Source organism: Mytilus galloprovincialis, chromosome 1 (genome assembly GCF_965363235.1).
Source record: "Mytilus galloprovincialis chromosome 1, xbMytGall1.hap1.1, whole genome shotgun sequence".
NCBI classification, from domain to species: domain Eukaryota; kingdom Metazoa; phylum Mollusca; class Bivalvia; order Mytilida; family Mytilidae; genus Mytilus; species Mytilus galloprovincialis.
Window position 1 is genome coordinate 18,957,091 of NC_134838.1, and position 21,283 is coordinate 18,978,373.

At 33.6% G+C, this 21,283-nt stretch overlaps 1 protein-coding gene across 1 annotated transcript in view; it reads right to left on the bottom strand.

Moving 5' to 3' along the window:
* The window catches only part of LOC143068235 (SCO-spondin-like), a 65,150-nt gene that overhangs the window by 20,997 nt on the left and 22,870 nt on the right, over positions 1-21,283 (bottom strand). The window contains exons 12-23 of the mRNA XM_076242136.1: positions 20,475-20,639; positions 17,660-17,824; positions 16,014-16,178; positions 15,512-15,676; positions 12,727-12,891; positions 9,881-10,045; positions 8,015-8,179; positions 7,578-7,742; positions 6,953-7,117; positions 6,306-6,470; positions 5,097-5,261; positions 2,390-2,554 (exon numbers count right to left, since the gene is read on the bottom strand). Coding sequence (XP_076098251.1) covers positions 2,390-2,554; positions 5,097-5,261; positions 6,306-6,470; positions 6,953-7,117; positions 7,578-7,742; positions 8,015-8,179; positions 9,881-10,045; positions 12,727-12,891; positions 15,512-15,676; positions 16,014-16,178; positions 17,660-17,824; positions 20,475-20,639 — 1,980 coding nt within the window. The remainder of the gene's footprint in view (positions 1-2,389; positions 2,555-5,096; positions 5,262-6,305; positions 6,471-6,952; positions 7,118-7,577; positions 7,743-8,014; positions 8,180-9,880; positions 10,046-12,726; positions 12,892-15,511; positions 15,677-16,013; positions 16,179-17,659; positions 17,825-20,474; positions 20,640-21,283) is intronic.

Below are 21,283 nucleotides of genomic sequence, written 5' to 3' on the forward strand. Positions count from 1 at the left end.
TTACTGTAACCATAGCAACAATAGTAACAGGATAGACATAACAGGATAGACAAATTTCTTCGTTTTTGATTGCTGTTGTGAAATAACTACTCCCTTTGGTGAAGTGATTACGTTTTTCTATTGTGAATTTGGTTTCCAACACGTTATTGCACTTTTTACAAGTATACTGTTGGTGTATTTAATCAAAATTGGTGGTAACAGCATAGACATGAAAAAAAGTACGCTATATTTTTTTCACTAAACTTCTTGAAATTTCTTTTCTCTACACTGTCGTTCAAGAAACGAGGCGTTTTAAATGTAAAGATTATTTTGCACTTTTGAGATCAACACTGACTGATTCAATATTCATAGGGAGAATAATTTCACGGCTGATTTAAGTAGCGGTAACAGGAAAGACATTAACCTCCTGTACGCAGATTCAATTTAGTTTGTAGATAATATGTTACATACAATGATATAGAAGCTACGATTTTTCGTTAGAGTAATATTAAACGTTCTTAAAAAGTCCCTTTTGCAGATATCAAGGCGATCAGAAAATTGCAAAAAAATTATTTGAAATGTGTTTTTCTGACACTGTACGCAGACAAATACCCCCAAAATGGGTCTTAAATGTAGTTTAATCTTATCAAAATAGATGTAAGGTGTGTTTATTATTAATGTTCTGAATCACAAATCCGACAAGCTTTCATTTAAACCATTACAACTGAAATTTCCATTAGAAATTAAAAAGTTAGCATGGGTGTACTGAAAATTCGACATTTTTTGAAAACGACCCATATATGGTATAAAATGGATGCTTTCTTTTTATTTCTAAGTATCTAATTATCAAAATTATTTAATAAAATTAATATTAGTTTGATATTCTAACATGACATCCTTCAAACGCTTTGAGTACACACCCGTGGTAAAATATGAATATATTGCCAGTGCTGTTCCGATTGTACTCCCACGTCATATGCTTTTTTATGAATGAGATACCCGACGTCATAGAACAATGACGTTAGAATGTAAGCATTTTACGGGAAAATACACGCTTGTGAATCCGAAAATCATCACAAGGAAACATACACAAATGATGCTAAAATGTGGCAAAAGCCCTTTATTGTACATCATATAAGACATATAAATAAATTATCATTCAAATTCATTCAAAACTGTCTAAATACATTATTTTAAATAGTTTAAGCATGTCACTAATGCAGTTTGCTCCGTTCTTTTACGCTAGTTTATTAGTGCGTTTATTTATGGGAACGGCAAATATTTGCCTACACCTAGAGCGCTTCGATCCAAAAGAATTGCCGTATGTGTCCTATCAGAATCGAAATAATTCATGGGGGCTTGAATATATCTAGATTTTACCACAGGTTGTCCCTTTATGCCGATATTTTACCCCTCGCTATCGCTCAGGGGTAAAATATTTGTCATAAAGGGCCAACCCGTGGTAAAATCACGATATATTCAAGCCCCCATGAATTATTTCTTAATTCTAATATGACATGCTTCTTTGGCTTTGTGAATAAACCCATGCTCTAAATCCAATAAAATTTGTTTGCACATGCGTAAATTGACTACTGCAGAATAATGAATTTTAGCAAATTGGCATGTATTTAATATATATTTCATTAACTTAAAACACATCCAAAGTCTTAAATGATGCACATGTTGTTACTAATTCATGTATCGTTACTGTAATGTGTTGCAATTAGAAATTGATATATTTGACCTAGATACGACAAACGTTCATGCTGGATGTTCAAAACCTCCCCTCTGAAAAATCACATTGCCTGTCGTTTGCTTGTTTACAAACAAAAAAGGAAGATTCATGGAAGAGCTTATACAAACACTCTACACTTATACATATTGGACATAGAAATTACCTTAATTGTCCCAATCAGAATCGAAATAATTGATGCAAGCTATACTTTATTGTAGTTTTAACATGTGAAGGCATTATATTCATGTTATTTTAGCCCTCACTTTCGCTCGGGCAAAAATAATAACGACTATAATGCCTACCCATGTTAAAACTACAATAAAGTATAGCTTACATCAATTATTTCTTAATTGAAACAAAACAAAATATGAGAATTTGCATTTATGAAATATTTATTCATTACTATTTTTCTAAAGTTTAATGAATAATATTAAATTTTTTTATGATTTATCTTAATATATTTACAGAAAACTGAATACCGTAAGTGCATATTCATTTTTAAAACAGGTTAAATTTAAAATTTTGATTTAAGGGTACACCAGAAATATATCTATGTTGTTTCTTTTAAATTAAAAGATAAAATATTTCCCTAAAACTAAGAATGTCTTTGATGTCCTCAATTAAACTTTAATATTTCATATATGCATTCACCTACTTGATAACAGACTGACTTACTTGGACACTCAAAGTCATTACAAGACATATAATCTGTGTTGTTTCCGTGACAAGGAGCACCACCATACTGTGGTTCTATACACTCCCTATTGCGGGTCTGTATGCCACCGCCACATGTTGTACTGCAGTGATTCCATTTTCCCCATTCTTTCCATTCTCCATCAACTGATTAATACATAACACATTTAGTTCATAAGGATCAAGAAAAGGAATAAACATGTACTACTTGTAGGTAATAGGTAATGCAATTTTGAATGTATACCATAACTGCTGAAAATACATTGGGAACAAAATATCTAACAATATATATGTTCCTGAACTACATCATAACTTAGATTTATGAAATGGCAAGATTATATATCTAATGCCAATTGTTTTCAAAATAATTCACACATTGTCTCTTAAACATCACTAGCTGGATTCATTTCTATGAATATCAATATAATTATGCATACAAATATATAAAAAAATTCATATAAATATTTCATACATTTTCTGAAATCAATGCTCATACTTATGTAAGTCATTTACAACCTAACTAGACCTTGTATTCTAACTCTAAATGTGTATCATATGTGCACATTACTCTATAAAGTAACTAAGTGAACTACTCTATTTCGCTACTATCTCATCTATCATGCAAGGAAGCATTGGTTAATAAATGAATTAAATCGCAACTTAAAAGAAACAATCTGTCTAACTATTGCAACTAAAAACCTTATTTATCATTTAACCTGTAAGAAAAAGATAAGAAAAATGTAACATATTTTTTTAATTAAAGTAGATTTTCAGCTCTTTGCATTTACAATACTTCAACACATTTGAATATTATAAATCTTAAATACATTTACTGGTCAGATTTGTGTTAACTTTATGATATGGTCTATATCAGCAAAGGTTAATGTTAAACTGGTTTAATCCTGCCGCACACATTTGTATGTATAACAGCAAAGGCTAATGTTAAACTGGTTTAACCCTGCTGCACACATTTGTATGTGTTACAGTAACCAAGTAAGACTATATGAACCATGTATAGATTTTGTCTGATTTTTGTATATCTTTTTCCTGAAAGTGTTGGTTGTTGGTATGGTAAGCTGTAATCTCGAAATAGTTTTCATAATTCATTTTATTCTTTTCATGCTTTACAATGTTTTGCATAATTCAGGGTTAGACTTTGTGCTCAGATATGGAATAACATGTACCCATATAAAACCAAGAGGGACAACAAATGGGTCAAAACTCGTCCATGTCAGCATGCAGGTTCAATTTGTACATAAACATATGACATGGAGTAAAACAAGAGGCTCTCAAGAGCCTGAATCGCTCACCTGGTAAACAATGCCTTCGGCCATGTTTTTTGACGAAATAGAAAATAAAACACAAACTTTATTTTATACACCCTACTGATCATTCAAATGAAGTTTGGTTGAATTTGGTTGAGTAGTTTTAGAGGAGAAGATTTTTTAAAGTTAGCAAATATGATGAACAAATTGTGAAAAATTGTCATTAAAGGACAATAACCCCTTAAGGGGTCAATTGACAATTTTGGTCATATTAACTTATTTGTAGATCTTACTTTGCTGATCATTTTTGCTGTTTACAGTTTATCTTCATCTATAATAATATTCAAGATAATGACCAAAAACTGCAAAATTTCCTTAAAATTACCAATTAAGTGACAGCAACCCAACAATGGGTTGTTTGATTCATCTGAAAATTTCAGGGCTGATAGATCTTGACCTAATGAACATTTTTACCCCATGTCAGATTTGCTCTAAATGCTTTCGTTTTTGAGATATAAGCCAAAAACTGCATTTGACCCCTATGTTCTATTTAAAGTAAGGGCGGCCATGTTTTTTGACGGATCAAAAATCGAAGCACACACTTTGTGCAGGATAATCTAAGGAACTATCATGCTAAGTTTCATCCAAATCCATTCAGTAGTTTCAGAGGAGAAGATTTTTTAAAGTTAGCAAATATGATGAACAAATTGTGAAAAATTGTCATTAAAGGACATTTACCCCTTAAGGGGTCAATTGACAATTTTGGTCATATTAACCTATATGTAGATCTTACTTTGCTGATCATTTTTGCTGTTTACAGTTTATCGTCATCTATAATAATATTCAAGATAATGACCAAAAACTGCAAAATTTCCTTAAAATTACCAATTAAGTGGCATCAACCCAACAATGGTTTGTTTGATTCATCTGAAAATTTCTGGGCTGATAGATCTTGACCTAATGAACATTTTTACCCCATGTCAGATTTGCTCTAAATGCTTCCGTTTTTGAGATATAAGCCAAAAACTGCATTTGACCCCTATGTTCTATTTTAAGTAACGGCGGCCATGTTTTTTGACGGATCAAAAAACGAAGCACACACTTTGTGCAGGATAATCTAAGGAACAATCATTTTAAGTTTCATTAAAATCCATTCAGTAGTTTCAGAGGAGAAGGTGTTTGAAAAATTGTTAACGACGACTACGACGACGACGTCAACGACGACGACGACGACGGACGCCAAGTGATGAGAAAAGCTCACATGGCCTTTAAGGCCAGGTGAGCTAAAAAGTTGGGTTAAATTATTTATAGTACTTTTATAATCAATATCAGAAGAACAATACAGGGACAGTGAATGAACTTCTGGTAGGTTTTTTTTTAATTTTTTAATTTCATGTTTAAAAATAGCAGAACAAGATACTTACTTGGACAATGGTTTGTGTTGCATTCTTGACTATCAGTATTAGTACCATCACAACCCTGGCCTCCATGGAGTGGCATAATACATTCGCGTAATCTTATTTGCATGCCGCCACCACAAGTGACATTACATACACCCCATGCCTTCCATTTGTCCCAGAAACCATCAACTACAAAAATATGGACTTTTTTAATTGTCAGCCCTTTAGGTTTTTTTAAGTATGAGTAAAGGAGCTGAGAGATATATATTTTAATTGTCAGCCCTTTAGGTTTTTTAAGTATGAGTAAAGGAGCTGAGAGATATATATTTTAATTGTCAGCCCTTTAGGTTTTTTAAGTATGAGTAAAGGAGCTGAGAGATATATATTTTAATTGTCAGCCCTTTAGGATTTTTAAGTATGAGTAAAGGAGCTGAGAGATATATATTTTAATTGTCAGCCCTTTAGGTTTTTTAAGTATGAGTAAAGGAGCTGAGAGATATATATTTTAATTGTCAGCCCTTTAGGATTTTTAAGTATGAGTAAAGGAGCTGAGAGATATATATTTTAATTGTCAGCCCTTTAGGTTTTTTAAGTATGAGTAAAGGAGCTGAGAGATATATATTTTAATTGTCAGCCCTTTAGGATTTTTAAGTATGAGTAAAGGAGCTGAGAGATATATATTTTAATTGTCAGCCCTTTAGGTTTTTTAAGTATGAGTAAAGGAGCTGAGAGATATCTATTTTAATTGTCAGCCCTTTAGGTTTTTTAAGTATGAGTAAAGGAGCTGAGAGATATATATTTTAATTGTCAGCCCTTTAGGTTTTTTAAGTATGAGTAAAGGAGCTGAGAGATATCTATTTTAATTGTCAGCCCTTTAGGTTTTTTAAGTATGAGTAAAGGAGCTGAGAGATATATATTTTAATTGTCAGCCCTTTAGGTTTGAGAGATATATTGTAATGAGGCAGCAACACAATGACACAAAAAACCCAAAAGACATCTAGAGGCATGTTGCATAAAAATCACATTCTAATGCAACATCATTTGTAAAGTTCATTTTGATTGGATAACATCACCAATTTGCATGGCATCAATTCACAATTGATGCTATGAAAAATACACTATTTAGTTGAGTAAAAGCCAGAATTGGTATCTATCAACGTACTCATACAGATACAGATACAGACACACTTTTTTTATACACAGTAACATGTTATTATATTTTTGCACTATTACCTGGACAATCATGTTCATTACAAGTACTATTTTGATTCCTTTGTCCATCACATGGCTGACCACCAAACCATGGACCAATACAGGTTCTGTTTCTATACATGTCCCCTCCACCGCACATTTTAGTGCAGTCAGACCATTCTGTCCATTCTCCAAATATTCCATCAACTAAAATATTCCAGATATGATGCATTACTTGTATTAGTTTGTTACAGCAGAATTCATTGAGTGTGTAGGTAAAGATGATATCTTTGGTTAGCTTGCTTTCCAGCTGAATAGTGAAGTCATTATTAGGTTAGATATACTACCCTTCTTTAAGAGTCAATCAGTCCAACAGATAACCAATCTATGTCTGTAGGACTAGACTACTCCGAAAGGAGAGTAGTATACCAATAATAACTTTACAGTTCAGCTAATAAGCAAGCTTACCAAAGATTTTACCTGTATCTATACACTTATTGCATTCTGCTGTAAATGCTTATAATTTTTGCCAACTTCAACAGCTTGATCAGAAGTTTAAAACCTTCCAAAATTTAGAGTTAATTGAGATTACAAAATTGTAGCATATTTATTTTTGATGATAGAAAAACTAAATTCAAATTGAGAATTTCTTTCTTGTAAAGATTAATCAATGATGAAATTAAACTCACTTGGGCAAGTCTGGTTGTTACATTCCATAAGTTCTTCACCATGTCCTTCACAATCTTCTCCACCATTAGCACTTGGAGTACAGAAGCGGTATCGTCTTGCTGTACCGCCACCACAAATTACAGTACAGTCAGCCCATTGAGACCACAGACTCCACTGACCATCAACTAAAAAATAAATTCTATATAGATGTGATGAATGTTTACCTTCCTGACACTGATTTTTCAACCAAAACTTGTATTTGACTATTGATATGGTAATTAAAAAAAAAAAGTGAAAATACTTCTTTCATTTTTAATCTCATCAGACCTATGTTCAGGTCTTGTTTGAAACAAGAAAAACTGAACAGCTATATACAACTGTAACTTTAAAAGTTTTGTTAACACATTTAAAAGACAAACCCCTTCAAGCCACATCATTGATAAAACCAAGAACGGTTCACAATCAAAGACAAGCCACATACGTCAGAGGTGAAGTTGAAGTAAGTGCTGTTTGAGTCCCCTTATTGTTCCCTCATTTCAAAATAAATTAAAAGTGTTTGAAGTTTAGACTTAAACATGTGGAAAGTAAAACAGAACTATACTGATAGTACACATATCTGTCTGAGTCCCAAGGGCTGAAACCTACCTGGACATGGATTTTCATTACATTTTCTGCTCCCTATACTATCACCATCACAATCAGCTCCTCCATAGAAAGGTCCAACACAAATTCTCTCTCTCTGATGTTCGGCTCCACCACAAGTCACAGGACAACTTTGCCAAAGAGTCCATTCCGTAAACATTCCATCCACTACAATGGTTTACAATCAAACTTTATAAGAAAAAAGTCTATAAAAAATACAAGAACAACGAATGTCATTCATCCCCCTCTTCATGATAAAAAACGCACAAAAAAATTTAACTAAAATAACCAAAAAGATAGAAGTTTAAAAGCTGAATGACTGAATGTTTCATTAAAAGGATAAGCTCTTATAATTTTTTGCAATATGTGCTTTAAGAATTTTACCAAATACCAAAGAAGTTAAAAGAATGATTAATTCAGCCAATATTTCAAATAATAACCTGGACATGGTCCTGTTGAACAGTCTTCTACTTCACTTAAGCTGCCATTACAATCTCTTCCTCCATAATATGGTCCATTGCAAAACCTTTTACGTGACTTTGACCCTCCTCCACATGAGACATCACAAGCAGTCCATGGCATCCAAGGAGTAAACATTCCATCAACTATCAAAAAAGTTAATTACACATTATTTAAACATTTTTACAGGTTTTGTGGAATTGAATCCACAATAATCAGTTTACTTTTTAGAGAAATCAGTACACACTACATATTGTGGATATAACAGGAAAGGATTAGAAACATAGCCATCACAAGATAAACTAGAGGCTCTAAAGAGCCTGTGTCGCTCACCTTGGTCTATGTGCATATTAAACAAAGGACACAGATGGATTCATGACAAAATTGTGTTTTGGTGTTGGTGTTGGTGTTGTGTTTGTAGATCTTACTTTATTAAACAATCTTGCTGCTTACAATTATCTCTATCTATAATGGAATTGGCCCAGAAGTGACAGTGGAAAATATTTTGTAAAAATTTACAAAAAATTACAAAATTTATGAAAATTGTTAAAAATTGACTATAAAGGACAATAGCTCCTCAAGGGGTCAATTGACCACTTTGGTCAAGTTGACTTATTTGTAGCTCTTACTTTGCTGTACATTATTGATATTTACAGTTGATCTCTATCTATAATAATATTCAAAATAATAACCAAAAGCTTCAAAATTTTCTTAAAAATTACCAATTCAGGGGCAGCAGCCCAACAACAAGTTGCTTGATTGGTCTGAAAATTTCAGGGCAGATAGATCTTGACCTAATGAACAATTTTATCCCCAGCAGTTTTTCTCTAAATGCTTTGGTTTCAGAGATATGAGCCAAAAACTGCATTTTACCCTTAGTACTATTTTTAGCCATGTCAGCCATCTTCGTTCACGGGCAGGGTCATCGGACACATTTTTAAAAATAGATACCCTTATGATGATTGTGGACAAGTTTGGTTAAATTTGTCTAAGTAGCTTCAGAGGAGAAGACTTTTGTAAAAGATTACAAAAATTTACAAAAAAATTTACTATAAAGGGCAATTACTCCTTAAGGGGTCAACTGACCATTTTGGTTTTGTTGACTTATTTGTAGATCTTTCTTTGCTGAAAATTATTGCTGTTTACAGTTTATCTTTATCTATAATAGTATTCAAGATAATAACCAAAAACGGCAAAATTTTGTTAAAATTATCAATTTTGGGGCAGCAACCAAACAACGGGTTCTCCAATTCATCTGAAAATTTAAGAGCAGATAGATCTTGACCTGATAAACAATTTTACCCCGTGTCAGATTTGCTCTCAATGTTTTAGTTTCAGAGATATAAGCCAAAATCTACATTTTACCCCTATGTTCGGGTCACTGGACACATTTTTAAAACTAGATACCCCAATGATGATTGTGGCCAAGTGTGGTTTAATTTGGCCCAAAGTAGTTTCAGAGGAGAAGATTTTTGTAAAAGTTAACGACGACAAAGGACGACAAAGGACAACGACAGACGGAGGCAAAGTGATGATAAAAGCTCACTTGGCCCTTCGCGTCAGGTGAGCTAAAAAGAAATATGATTGCCAATGAGACAACTACTTACTAAAGACATATGAACAAGAATGTAATTAACTCATTTTTTTTTTAAAGTCCGGAAAATCATTCATTAAACGGCAGAAACTTAAACATTCCTAAACACATCATATTTAACTTATATTGTTTGAAAATCGCCTTTTTATCTCATGTCATAAACAATTTAACAAAATGTTCACAAATTAGTACATAAGAAACTTGATGGTATAAAGCACCTTTTGCCTACAATTATATCTAATAAGAATCTTACCTGGACAAGGTGTCATTGAACAGAAATCTGTCTCTAAGGCTGTTCCATTACACTCCTCCCCACCTAAATACGGTCCATTGCAGGTTCTGTTACGGAATCTTGTCCCACCTCCACATGTTAAGTCACAATCTGACCATTCTGTCCATGGCATCCAAAAACCATCAACTAAATAAACGTTCTACTACTAAACATAATAATCTAAAGCCTAGGTATAGCAGTGAAAAGCTGTGTGATCTATGGGTTACAACAACTAATACAGAGGTAGACATCTTATGTTGAATGTGTGTTGGATGATGTAGGAAATATGTTTCTATTAAAAGGAAAACTGTATATGGCTATTTAATTAGAGGCTCTCAAGAGCCTGTGTCGCTCACCTGTTACTGTATTTACTGATGTCGGCCATCTTGGTTGGTAGGCGGGATCATTAGACACTTTTTTTTAATTAGATACCCTAGTAATGATTGTGGCCAAGTTTGGTTAAATTTGGCCCATAGTTTTAGAAAAGAAGATTTTTGTACAAGTTACAAAAATGTGTCGACAATAAAGACAACAACACTCATGTTTTTACCGCATAGTATCTGTTTATTGGGTCTACATGTTTCGCCTAATCGATAGGCATCATCAGGACAATTGTACAAAGAAATATGACAGTGAAGTATGAATTTAGCGGTTAGCGGTTTTAACCGGAAGTGTAAGTTACATAATAGTAGTTATGGTGACGTTATATAAATAGAAAGTGAAAGTGAAAGTAAATTAAAATAGAAAATATATAAATAAATAGAAATGTTAGTGTTTTCTTGAAAGGTAACAGCATCTCGTGTGGTTGACATCTATCCCGTTCTGTGTAGTTAATCTCATGGGAGGTCTTTGGTGGTATTGTACGTTATTGTTATCTAATAATCATGTCAGTGAATTCCAAATTGGACAACACCTCACTGTTTTTACCCTACCGCACGATCACCACTTCAGGTGTTGGTTCACTCGTATTTTTAAGTTACAAAAATGACGAAAAGTTGTTCAATATTGACTATAAAGGGCAATAACTCCTTAAGGGTCCTCTGACAATTTTGGTCATTTGACTTATTTGTAGATCTTACTTTGCTGAACATTATTGCTGTTTACAGTTTATCTCTATCTATGATGGTATTCACGATAATAATAAAAAACTGCAAAATTTCCTTAAAATTACCAAATTTAGGGCAGCAACCCAACAACGGGTTGCCGGATTCATCTGAAAATTTGTGAGGGGATAGATCTTATTCTGATGGACATTTAAATCTTGAAAGATTTGCCCTAAATGTCTTAGTTTTAAAGATATAAAGCAAAAACTGCATTTTACCACTATGTTCTAATTTTAGCCATGTCGGCCATTTTGTTTAGTAGGCGGGGTCATCAGACACATTTTTTGAACTATATACCACAATGATGATTGTGGCTAAGTTTAGTTAAATTTGGCTCAGTAGTTTCAGAGAAAAAGATGTTTGTACAACTTACAAAAAATGACGAAAAGTTGTTAAAAATTGACTATAAAGGGCAATAACTCCTTAAGGGGTTGACTGACAATTTTGGTCATGTTGACTTATTTGTAGGTCTTACTTTGCTGAACATTATTGCTGTTTACAGTTTATCTCTATCTAGTATTTAAGATAATAACCAAAAGCTGCAAAATTTACTTAAAATTACCAATTCAGGGGCAGCAACCCAACAACAGGTTGTCCGATTCGTCTGAACATTTTAGAGCAGATAGATCTTGACCTGATCAACAATTTTACCCTATCAGATTTGCTCTAAATGCTTTGGTTTCAAAGATATAAGCCAAAATATACATTTTACCCCTGTGTTCTATTTTTAGCCATAGCGGCCATCTTGGTTGGATGGCCAGGTCATCGGACACATTTTTTAAACTAGATACCCCAAGGATGATTGTGGCCAAGTTTGGTTAAATTTGGCCCAGTAGTTTCAGAGAAGAAAATTTTTGTAAAAGTTTACGGACGACGGACGCCGGACAACAGACGCCGTACGCCAAGTGATGAGAAATAACTGGGGAAACAAATAATAAATGAAAAAAGACAGATTTAGACTTTATTACTGTATAATTTTTCTGACCTTATCACAATTTTCTTGAAACTGGTCAAGTAGTTAACCTCTAGGTTCAACAATAGATATAAAATGCACCCCTGTCTTTTTATCACAAAAAATTTTACGACTAAAAACAATCATAGGTCATACTGAAATGTTAAAGACTTACAAGTATTTTTTATTTTAAGTGTCTCATTCAAATGAATACATGGATAGGTCCCGATGGGAGGAAAGACAGACAAAGGTTAATTGAAAGGAACATAAGGTTTTTCGGGTTTCAATTTTCAAGGAATATTTCACTTTGTGATGTACAAAACATTTACACTAAGCAGAAAAGCAGGTAGGTTCAAGCTAAACATAGAAAACTATGATAAATACCTGTATAAAATGTGAATATAAAGCTTGTATTACTAATTGTTATATAAGTCTATAAATAGTGAGATACTTTGAAAAATACATGATATAAATTGATACAACAAATACTATTCAGATTTCCAATATACATATAACAGGATGTTTAAACAAAATGACAACTGTCAATTCATTATTTTTCATGGGATACCAATTTATTTGAATTTTGTGGTAACAGGTGAACCACAGATTCAATGTTTAAACAAAGAAAAAATTTATATAGGCTTATTTGTTGAATTTGGTGAAACCCCCCAAAAATATCCATGAAAATGCAATGCATTTACTGAATCCACAAAAATTGGTGCCCATGAAAATAAATGAATTCATAGTATACAATAGGATTATTTCTTCCTTACTTGCGCAGCTTTTAATGTAACAGTGTTTTGTTTCATTTATGTTTCCGTCACATGGTTTACCACCATACAGGGGTTCCATGCAGGTTCTATTCCTTGTCTGTTCACCATCACCGCAAGACTCAGAACATTCATCCCACTCTGACCATTCTAACCAATACCCATCCACTGTAACAAATATATAAGATTGTTAATTCTAAAAAAGTAAAATCTCTGATAAGAAGGATCAAAGGTTGTGTTTATCACCTGGTATGTGGGCATTATATTGACTTAAAAGTTCCCTTCCAATAAAAAAAAAAGTTTGGTGCTTTGACATCTTAAAAGGACTTCACAATCAGAAAATGTTTTTTTAAACCACATTCACATATCTTTTAGACTGACATTGTGGTGTTTGTTACTAAACTGTTCTTCTATGTTATCCTTTATACAAGCTATCCTCCAAATTGAGGATTTACACAGGTTATATAGTCCACTTACCTGGGAAATGGTGTTTGTTACACGACTGTTCTTCTGTGCTCTCCCCTATACAAGCTATCCTCCAAATTGAGGATTTACACAGGTTATCTAGTCCACTTACCTGGGCAATGGTGTTTGTTACACGACTGTTCTTCTGTGCTCTCCCCTATACAAGAAGGTCCTCCAAATTGAGGATTTACACAGGTTATATAGTCCACTTACCTGGGCAATGGTGTTTGTTACACGACTGTTCTTCTGTGCTCTCCCCTATACAAGCGATCCTCCAAATTGAGGATTTACACAGGTTGTATAGTCCACTTACCTGGGCAATAGTGTTTGTTACACGACTGTTCTTCTGTGCTCTCCCCTATACAAGAAGATTCTCCAAGTTGAGGATTTACACAGGTTGTATAGTCCACTTACCTCGTCAATGGTGTTTGTTACAAGTCTGTTCTTCTGTGCTCTCCCCTAGACAAGCTATCCTCCAAATTGAGGATTTACACAGGTTGTATAGTCCACTTACCTGGGCAATGGTGTTTGTTACAAGTCTGTTCTTCTATGCTCTCCCCTATACAAGCTATCCTCCAAATTGAGGATTTACACAGGTTGTATAGTCCACTTACCTGGGCAATGGTGTTTGTTACACGACTGTTCTTCTGTGCTCTCCCCTATACAAGCTATCCTCCAAATTGAGGATTTACACAGGTTGTATAGTCCACTTACCTGGGCAATGGTGTTTGTTACATGACTGTTCTTCTGTGCTCTCCCCTATACAAGAAGGTCCTCCAAATTGAGGATTTACACAGGTTGTATAGTCCACTTACCTGGGCAATGGTGTTTGTTACATGACTGTTCTTCTGTGCTCTCCCCTATACAAGAAGGTCCTCCAAATTGAGGATTTACACAGGTTGTATAGTCCACTTACCTGGGCAATGGTGTTTGTTACATGACTGTTCTTCTGTGCTCTCCCCTATACAAGAAGATCCTCCAAATTGAGGATTTACACAGGTTGTATAGTCCACTTACCTCGTCAATGGTGTTTGTTACACGACTGTTCTTCTGTGCTCTCCCCTATACAAGCTATCCTCCAAATTGAGGATTTACACAGGTTATATAGTCCACTTACCTGGGCAATGGTGTTTGTTACACGACTGTTCTTCTGTGCTCTCCCCTATACAAGCGATCCTCCAAATTGAGGATTTACACAGGTTGTATAGTCCACTTACCTGGGCAATGGTGTTTGTTACACGACTGTTCTTCTGTGCTCTCCCCTATACAAGAAGATTCTCCAAGTTGAGGATTTACACAAGTTGTATAGTCCACTCACCTCGTCAATGGTGTTTGTTACAAGTCTGTTCTTCTGTGCTCTCCCCTAGACAAGCTATCCTCCAAATTGAGGATTTACACAGGTTGTATAGTCCACTTACCTGGGCCATGGTGTTTGCTACAAGTCTGTTCTTCTGTGCTCTCCCCTATACAAGCTATCCTCCAAATTGAGGATTTACACAGGTTGTATAGTCCACTTACCTGGGCAATGGTGTTTGTTACACGACTGTTCTTCTGTGCTCTCCCCTATACAAGCTATCCTCCAAATTGAGGATTTACACAGGTTGTATAGTCCACTTACCTGGGCAATGGTGTTTGTTACATGACTGTTCTTCTGTGCTCTCCCCTATACAAGAAGGTCCTCCAAATTGAGGATTTACACAGGTTGTATAGTCCACTTACCTGGGCAATGGTGTTTGTTACATGACTGTTCTTCTGTGCTCTCCCCTATACAAGAAGATCCTCCAAATTGAGGATTTACACAGGTTGTATAGTCCACTTACCTAGGCAATGGTGTTTGTTACATGACTGTTCTTCTGTGCTCTCCCCTATACAAGAAGATCCTCCAAATTGAGGATTTACACAGGTTGTATAGTCCACTTACCTGGGCAATGGTGTTTGTTACACGACTGTTCTTCTGTGCTCTCCCCTATACAAGCGATCCTCCAAATTGAGGATTTACACAGGTTGTATAGTCCACTTAACTGGGCAATGGTGTTTGTTACATGACTGTTCTTCTGTGCTCTCCCCTATACAAGAAGATCCTCCAAATTGAGGATTTACACAGGTTGTATAGTCCACTTACCTGGGCAATGGTGTTTGTTACAAGTCTGTTCTTCTCTGCTCTCCCCTATACAAGCGATCCTCCAAATTGAGGATTTACACAGGTTGTACAGTCCACTTACCTGGGCAATGGTGTTTGTTACAAGTCTGTTCTTCTGTGCTCTCCCCTATACAAGAAGATCCTCCAAATTGAGGATTTACACAGGTTGTATAGTCCACTTACCTGGGCAATGGTGTTTGTTACAAGTCTTTTCTTCTGTGCTCTCCCCTATACAAGAAGATCCTCCAAATTTAGGATTTACACAGGTACGGTTTCTCATCTGTGTACCAGACCCACAGGTTAATGTACAATCTGACCAGTCAGTCCACAGATCCCACTGACCATCAACTTCAAAATTAAAAGTAAAATAATACAATGTATATTTTCTGCAACTAAATGTATGCAAACAAAAAGTTAACAGTGTTAATTTTTAGCTAGAAAAAAAAAACCCAGAGACAACTAAATAGATACTTTACAAATGGGTAGAAAGTTATAATGGTTGTCAGTGATGAAGCCATTAATTTGAGTCATCTATGTTTAATAGTTTATAATATATAAGTTTCATGCTTTATAAATTTTAATGATTAAATATTTTTTTTCAAATTTTAAGACCAATTTTAATTTGCATAAATTGTATAATTAGCAATGATATAAAAATAATTGTTTTTGGACTATGAATACATACCTGGACAGTCCTGCACGTTACAATCCTGGATTTCAGAGCTATTCCCATCACAATATTGACCTCCATACAATGGTTCAACACATGTCCTTGACCTGTTATGTCTTCCTCCTCCACAGGTCACAGGACAAATTGCCCAGTCAGTCCAATCTTCCCAATAACCATCAACTACAAAATCACATGTGCAGTCAAATCACAGCACACAAGTGTAACTACACTAATACACTGCAACCACATCAATCATAGAACACAGTGTGGATGTGGAGGAGTTCCTGGACATTCTAATTACTAAGTACTCACCAGTGATAAAAACATAGTCAGACTTGTATTTTAATAGTTATTTGAATGTTGTATGAATGAAGGCTTTTAGATATTATCAGTTTACTTGTTTGTGAATAAAAGTTCTTTTCCATTAATAATTTTTATCCTCTCGGATGGTCGCATTATAAAACCAAATATAAAAGGATCTGGATTGGGGGGGGGGGGGGGGGGGTCTGTTATTCTGTAAACATTTAATTTTAACCCCTTTTTTCTCTAATCTTCAAAAAATTAACCCCTTTTTTCTCTGATCTTCAAAAAATTAACCCCTTTTTTCTCTAATCTTCATTTTTTTTGCCCATTATTTTCTAATCTTCATTTTTTTTGCCCATTATTTTCTAATCTTCATTTTTTTTTGCCCATTATTTTCTAATCTTCATTTTTTAAGGTCATTATTCTTTAATCATTTAACCCCATCCAAACCCTCATATAATAATAATAATACATTTTTTTCCTGGAAAATTTATAATAATTCTGCAATTTTTTTTGTTAAATAACATCACAAATGCAATTGTTCTTTTCTTAACTACTATATAAAAAAAAATACATTTATACAAGCTCAAATACAGTTTATTGTGTTATCACTGCAAATAAGCAAGTCATGAACTTACCATATGGTTAACAACACTGCAGATTATGGGAGGGAAAATATAAGGGTACCATGCATTAGGGTAGTATAATAGATTAGGTATAAAATGTCAGTGAAAATCAAACATAGCAAAGAAAACACATTTTTAAAATCATCCAGACATGATATTAGTACAAGTTGATATGCAGTATTGAGCATGTTGAATCCTAATTAAGAAAAGAAATAGGATATAATGAAATAGCATGTAACCTTAGTGTAAAGGATATCCCTTTTAAACCATTAAGACCCAAAATATAATAACCAATCAAATATGAACTGATTTTTCAGCTATAACATGAAAATTGACCAAGTTAAGAATTATTTTATTTATAGTATATGTAATAAATAATTATTTCTTCAAAATGATTGAATGGTTTCTTTCTATTTTTAGCCATAAAAACATATTTATCATATTCCCTCTATCACTTCAGAATATGTTGCAGAATATTATTTTTTCTGTAGTTTAGATCTAAAAGACATTTATAACAGGCATGATCAAAAGCTATGGTCAAACAAATAAAGTGTGGCTTCAGATTGCAAATTTATTAAAGAGAAAGATTTCTAAAATTACCAGAAGTGTTAAATGTCTGATCCGGCGTAAAGCAACCAACAATCAATCAATCAATAAATGTCTGATTTTCACTTTTAAAATAATAAATCCAACAAACACTATAATCATTTACTATATGAACTCTGAACAAACCTGGGCAGTTATGAGTACTACAATTTCTTGTTTCCTGATCAGGACCTTCACAATAGAATCCTCCATATTGTGGTTGTTCACAGGTCCGATTTCTTGTCTGTAGCCCTCCACCACATGTTGTTGTACAGTCAGTCCAGTTGCTCCAGGCATACCAAGTACCATTCACTATGATATTTTTGAAAAAAGGTTACTCATAAATTTAGAGAGAGACCTTCTATTTAAACTGAATATTGTTTCTGCCTTTGCATCGATCACAGAAAATTAAAGCTATATGATTAATGACAGTTCAGTTATTCCTAATATTTTTATTTTTTTAATCTTTAAGTTAAGTTAGATTTACAAATGTATATGCATTTATGAAAAAAAACACAAACAAATACTGTAGTTTTATTATTTACAAATATCTCATAAACTTCTTATTTTATTGTAAATACAAAAATTATTATAAAGTGATAAATTCTGCTGAGGCTTTAATATTATTATATGCATTGCTAATTTCTTGGCCAAGTTACTTTGTTGAAATATTCTCTTGTGTGAATTAGTCTTAAAGAAGAACAAAATAAGGCAAAAAAAAAATTCACAAAATTTAAACCTCTGAACAGGTTAGGTTATTATCTGAAAATTCAGAATCAATAAAACTAGAGGCTCTAAAGAGCCTGTGTCGCTCACCTTGGTGATATCACCTTGGTTAATATTAAACAAAGGAAGCAGATGGATTCATGACAAAATTGTGTTTTGGTGATGGTGATGTGTTTGTACATCTTACTTTACTGAACATTCTTGCTGCTTACAATTATCTCTATCTATAATGAACTTGGCCCAGTAGTTTCAGTGGAAAATGTTAGTAAAAATTTACAAATTTTATGAAAATTGTTAAAAATTGACTATAAAGGACAATAACTCCTTAGGGGGTCAATTGACCATTTCAGTCATGTTGACTTATTTGTAAATCTTACTTTGCTGTACATTATTGCTGTTTACAGTTTATCTCTATCTATAATAATATTCAAGATTATAACCCAAAACAGTAAAATTTCCTTAAAATTACCAATTTAGGGGCAGCAACCCAACAACGGGTTGTCCGATTCATCTTAAAATTTCCGGGCAGATAGATCTTGACCTGATAAACAATTTTACCCTTTGTCAGATTGCTCTTAATGCTTTGGTTTTTGAGTTATAAACCAAAAACTGCATTTTACCCCTATGTTCTATTTTTAGCCATGGCGGCCATCTTGGTTGGATGGCCGGTTCACCAGACACATTTTTTAAACAAGATACCCCAAAGATGATTGTGGCCAAGTTTGGATTAATTTGGCCCAGTAGTTTCAGAGGAGAAGATTTTTGTAAAAGATTACTAAGATTTACGAAAAATGGTTAAAAATTGACTATAAAGGGCAATAACTCCTAAAGGGGTCAACTGACCATTTCGGTCAGTTTGACTTATTTGTAAATCTTACTTTGCTGAACATTATTGCTGTTTACAGTTTATCTCTATCTATAATAATATTCAAGATAATAACCAAAAACAGTAAAATTTCCTTAAAATTACCAATTTAGGGGCAGCAACCCAACAACAGGTTGTCCGATTCATCTGAAAATTTCAGGGCAGATAGATCTTGACCTGATAAACAATTTTACCCTGTCTGATTTGCTCTTAATGCTTTGGTTTTTGAGTTATACACCAAAAACTGCATTTTACCCCTATGTTCTATTTTTAGCCATGGCGGCCATCTTGGTTGGAAGGCCAGGTCACCGGACACATATTTTAAACTAGATACCCCAAAGATGCTTGTGGCCAAGTTTGGATTAATTTGGCCCAGTAGTTTCAGAGGAGAAGATTTTTGTAAAAGATAACTAAGATTTACGAAAAATGGTTAAAAATTGACTATCAAGGGCAATAACTCCTAAAGGGGTCAACTGACCATTTCGGTCAGTTTGACTTATTTGTAAATCTTACTTTGCTGAACATTATTGCTGTTTACAGTTTATCTCTATCTATAATAATATTCAAGATAATAACCAAAAACAGTAAAATTTCCTTTAAATTACCAATTTATGGGCAGCAACCCAACAACCGGTTGTCCGATTCATCTGAAAATTTCAGGGCAGATAGATCTTGACCTGAATAACAATTTTACCCTGTCAGATTTGCTCTAAATGCTTTGATTTTGAGTTATAAGCCAAAAACTGCATTTTACCCCTATGTTCTATTTTTAGCCACGGCGGCCATCTTGGTTGGTTGGTGGGGTCACCGGACACATTTTTTAAACTAGATACCCCAATGATGATTGTGGCCAAGTTTGGTTTAATTTGGCCCAGTAGTTTCAAAGGAGAAGATTTTTGTAAAAGTTAACGCAGGACGACGCCGGACGACGCCGGACGCAAAGTGATGGGAAAAGCTCACTTGGCCTTTCGGGCCAGGTGAGCTAAAAAATACCACTTTACAGTAATTTGTAACTTTGTTTAATATTAATAATAAAATATCTTTTCTATATATGTTTGAACTCCTATTTAGCTTTGTGATTTTGGTATATATATGTATATGTTTGACAGTGAGTGTTTATTATATTACAAAATTGAACCACTCTGCAACCCAATAAGAAATGTAAAAAAATAAAATATTTGCTAATTCTAATATAATTGGTGCATTAAATGTATGTACAAATGTACTTGTTTATTTTTTATTGTTCTTCAGCTGCTTAAACAAACAAAAAGATATAATAAAACAATTTTGACCCCTTGAATGCAATGATATCAACTGTGGACCATCTATGATATCTCTAGCAAATATGTGTTTCAGTATAAGAAGCATTACCAGGGCAGTGGTGTGTATTACAATCTCTATAATCAATCTCCGATCCATTGCAAGGTGCACCTCCAAACTGAGGTTGTATACAAGTCCTATATCTATTCTGTCCTCCTCCACCACATGTAATATTACAGCTATCCCACAGAGACCAGGGCTGCCACACACCATCAACTAAAATACATGACATATTTTAATAAGGACTGGTTGACTTAAATTCTTGTTAGAGTGTTTTATAAAGTTTATCAATATTTATAAATATTTGGTCTAAATTAACATGCAAGCTTGAATCTTGATTTCAAAACTACACAGCTACTTTTGCATAGGTACTATTTCTGTACTCAAAAAATGCAGTACTGGAAATTTACTTTTAATATTTAGTACTATTTCTTTACTTTAAAACTATTGTAATATTTAGGTACTTTTAATTTACAGTACTTGATTTGTACTTAATATTTTGGTACAGAAATAATACAATATTTCATGTTTGAAAATCATAACTTTAAGAGATTTGAAATAGAAAACTTTCAAAATGCTGGAAATGTAACGGTAGTAACCAAAAATCTGTAGTACCTAAATTTCAAGTACAAATAAAGTACGGTAAAATACAGGTACCTAAATATTACAATAATTTTAGAGTAACAAAATAATACTGAATTTTAAAAGTAGATTTCCAGTACTGCAAATTTTTAGTACAGAAATAGTACTTATGCAAAAGTAGCTGTGTATAAAGGGTTAATAAAAATATATGACAAAAACTGATAAAGTTCATTTGTTACATGTGTAATCTACAACCTGATAATAAAATGTCATTTTCA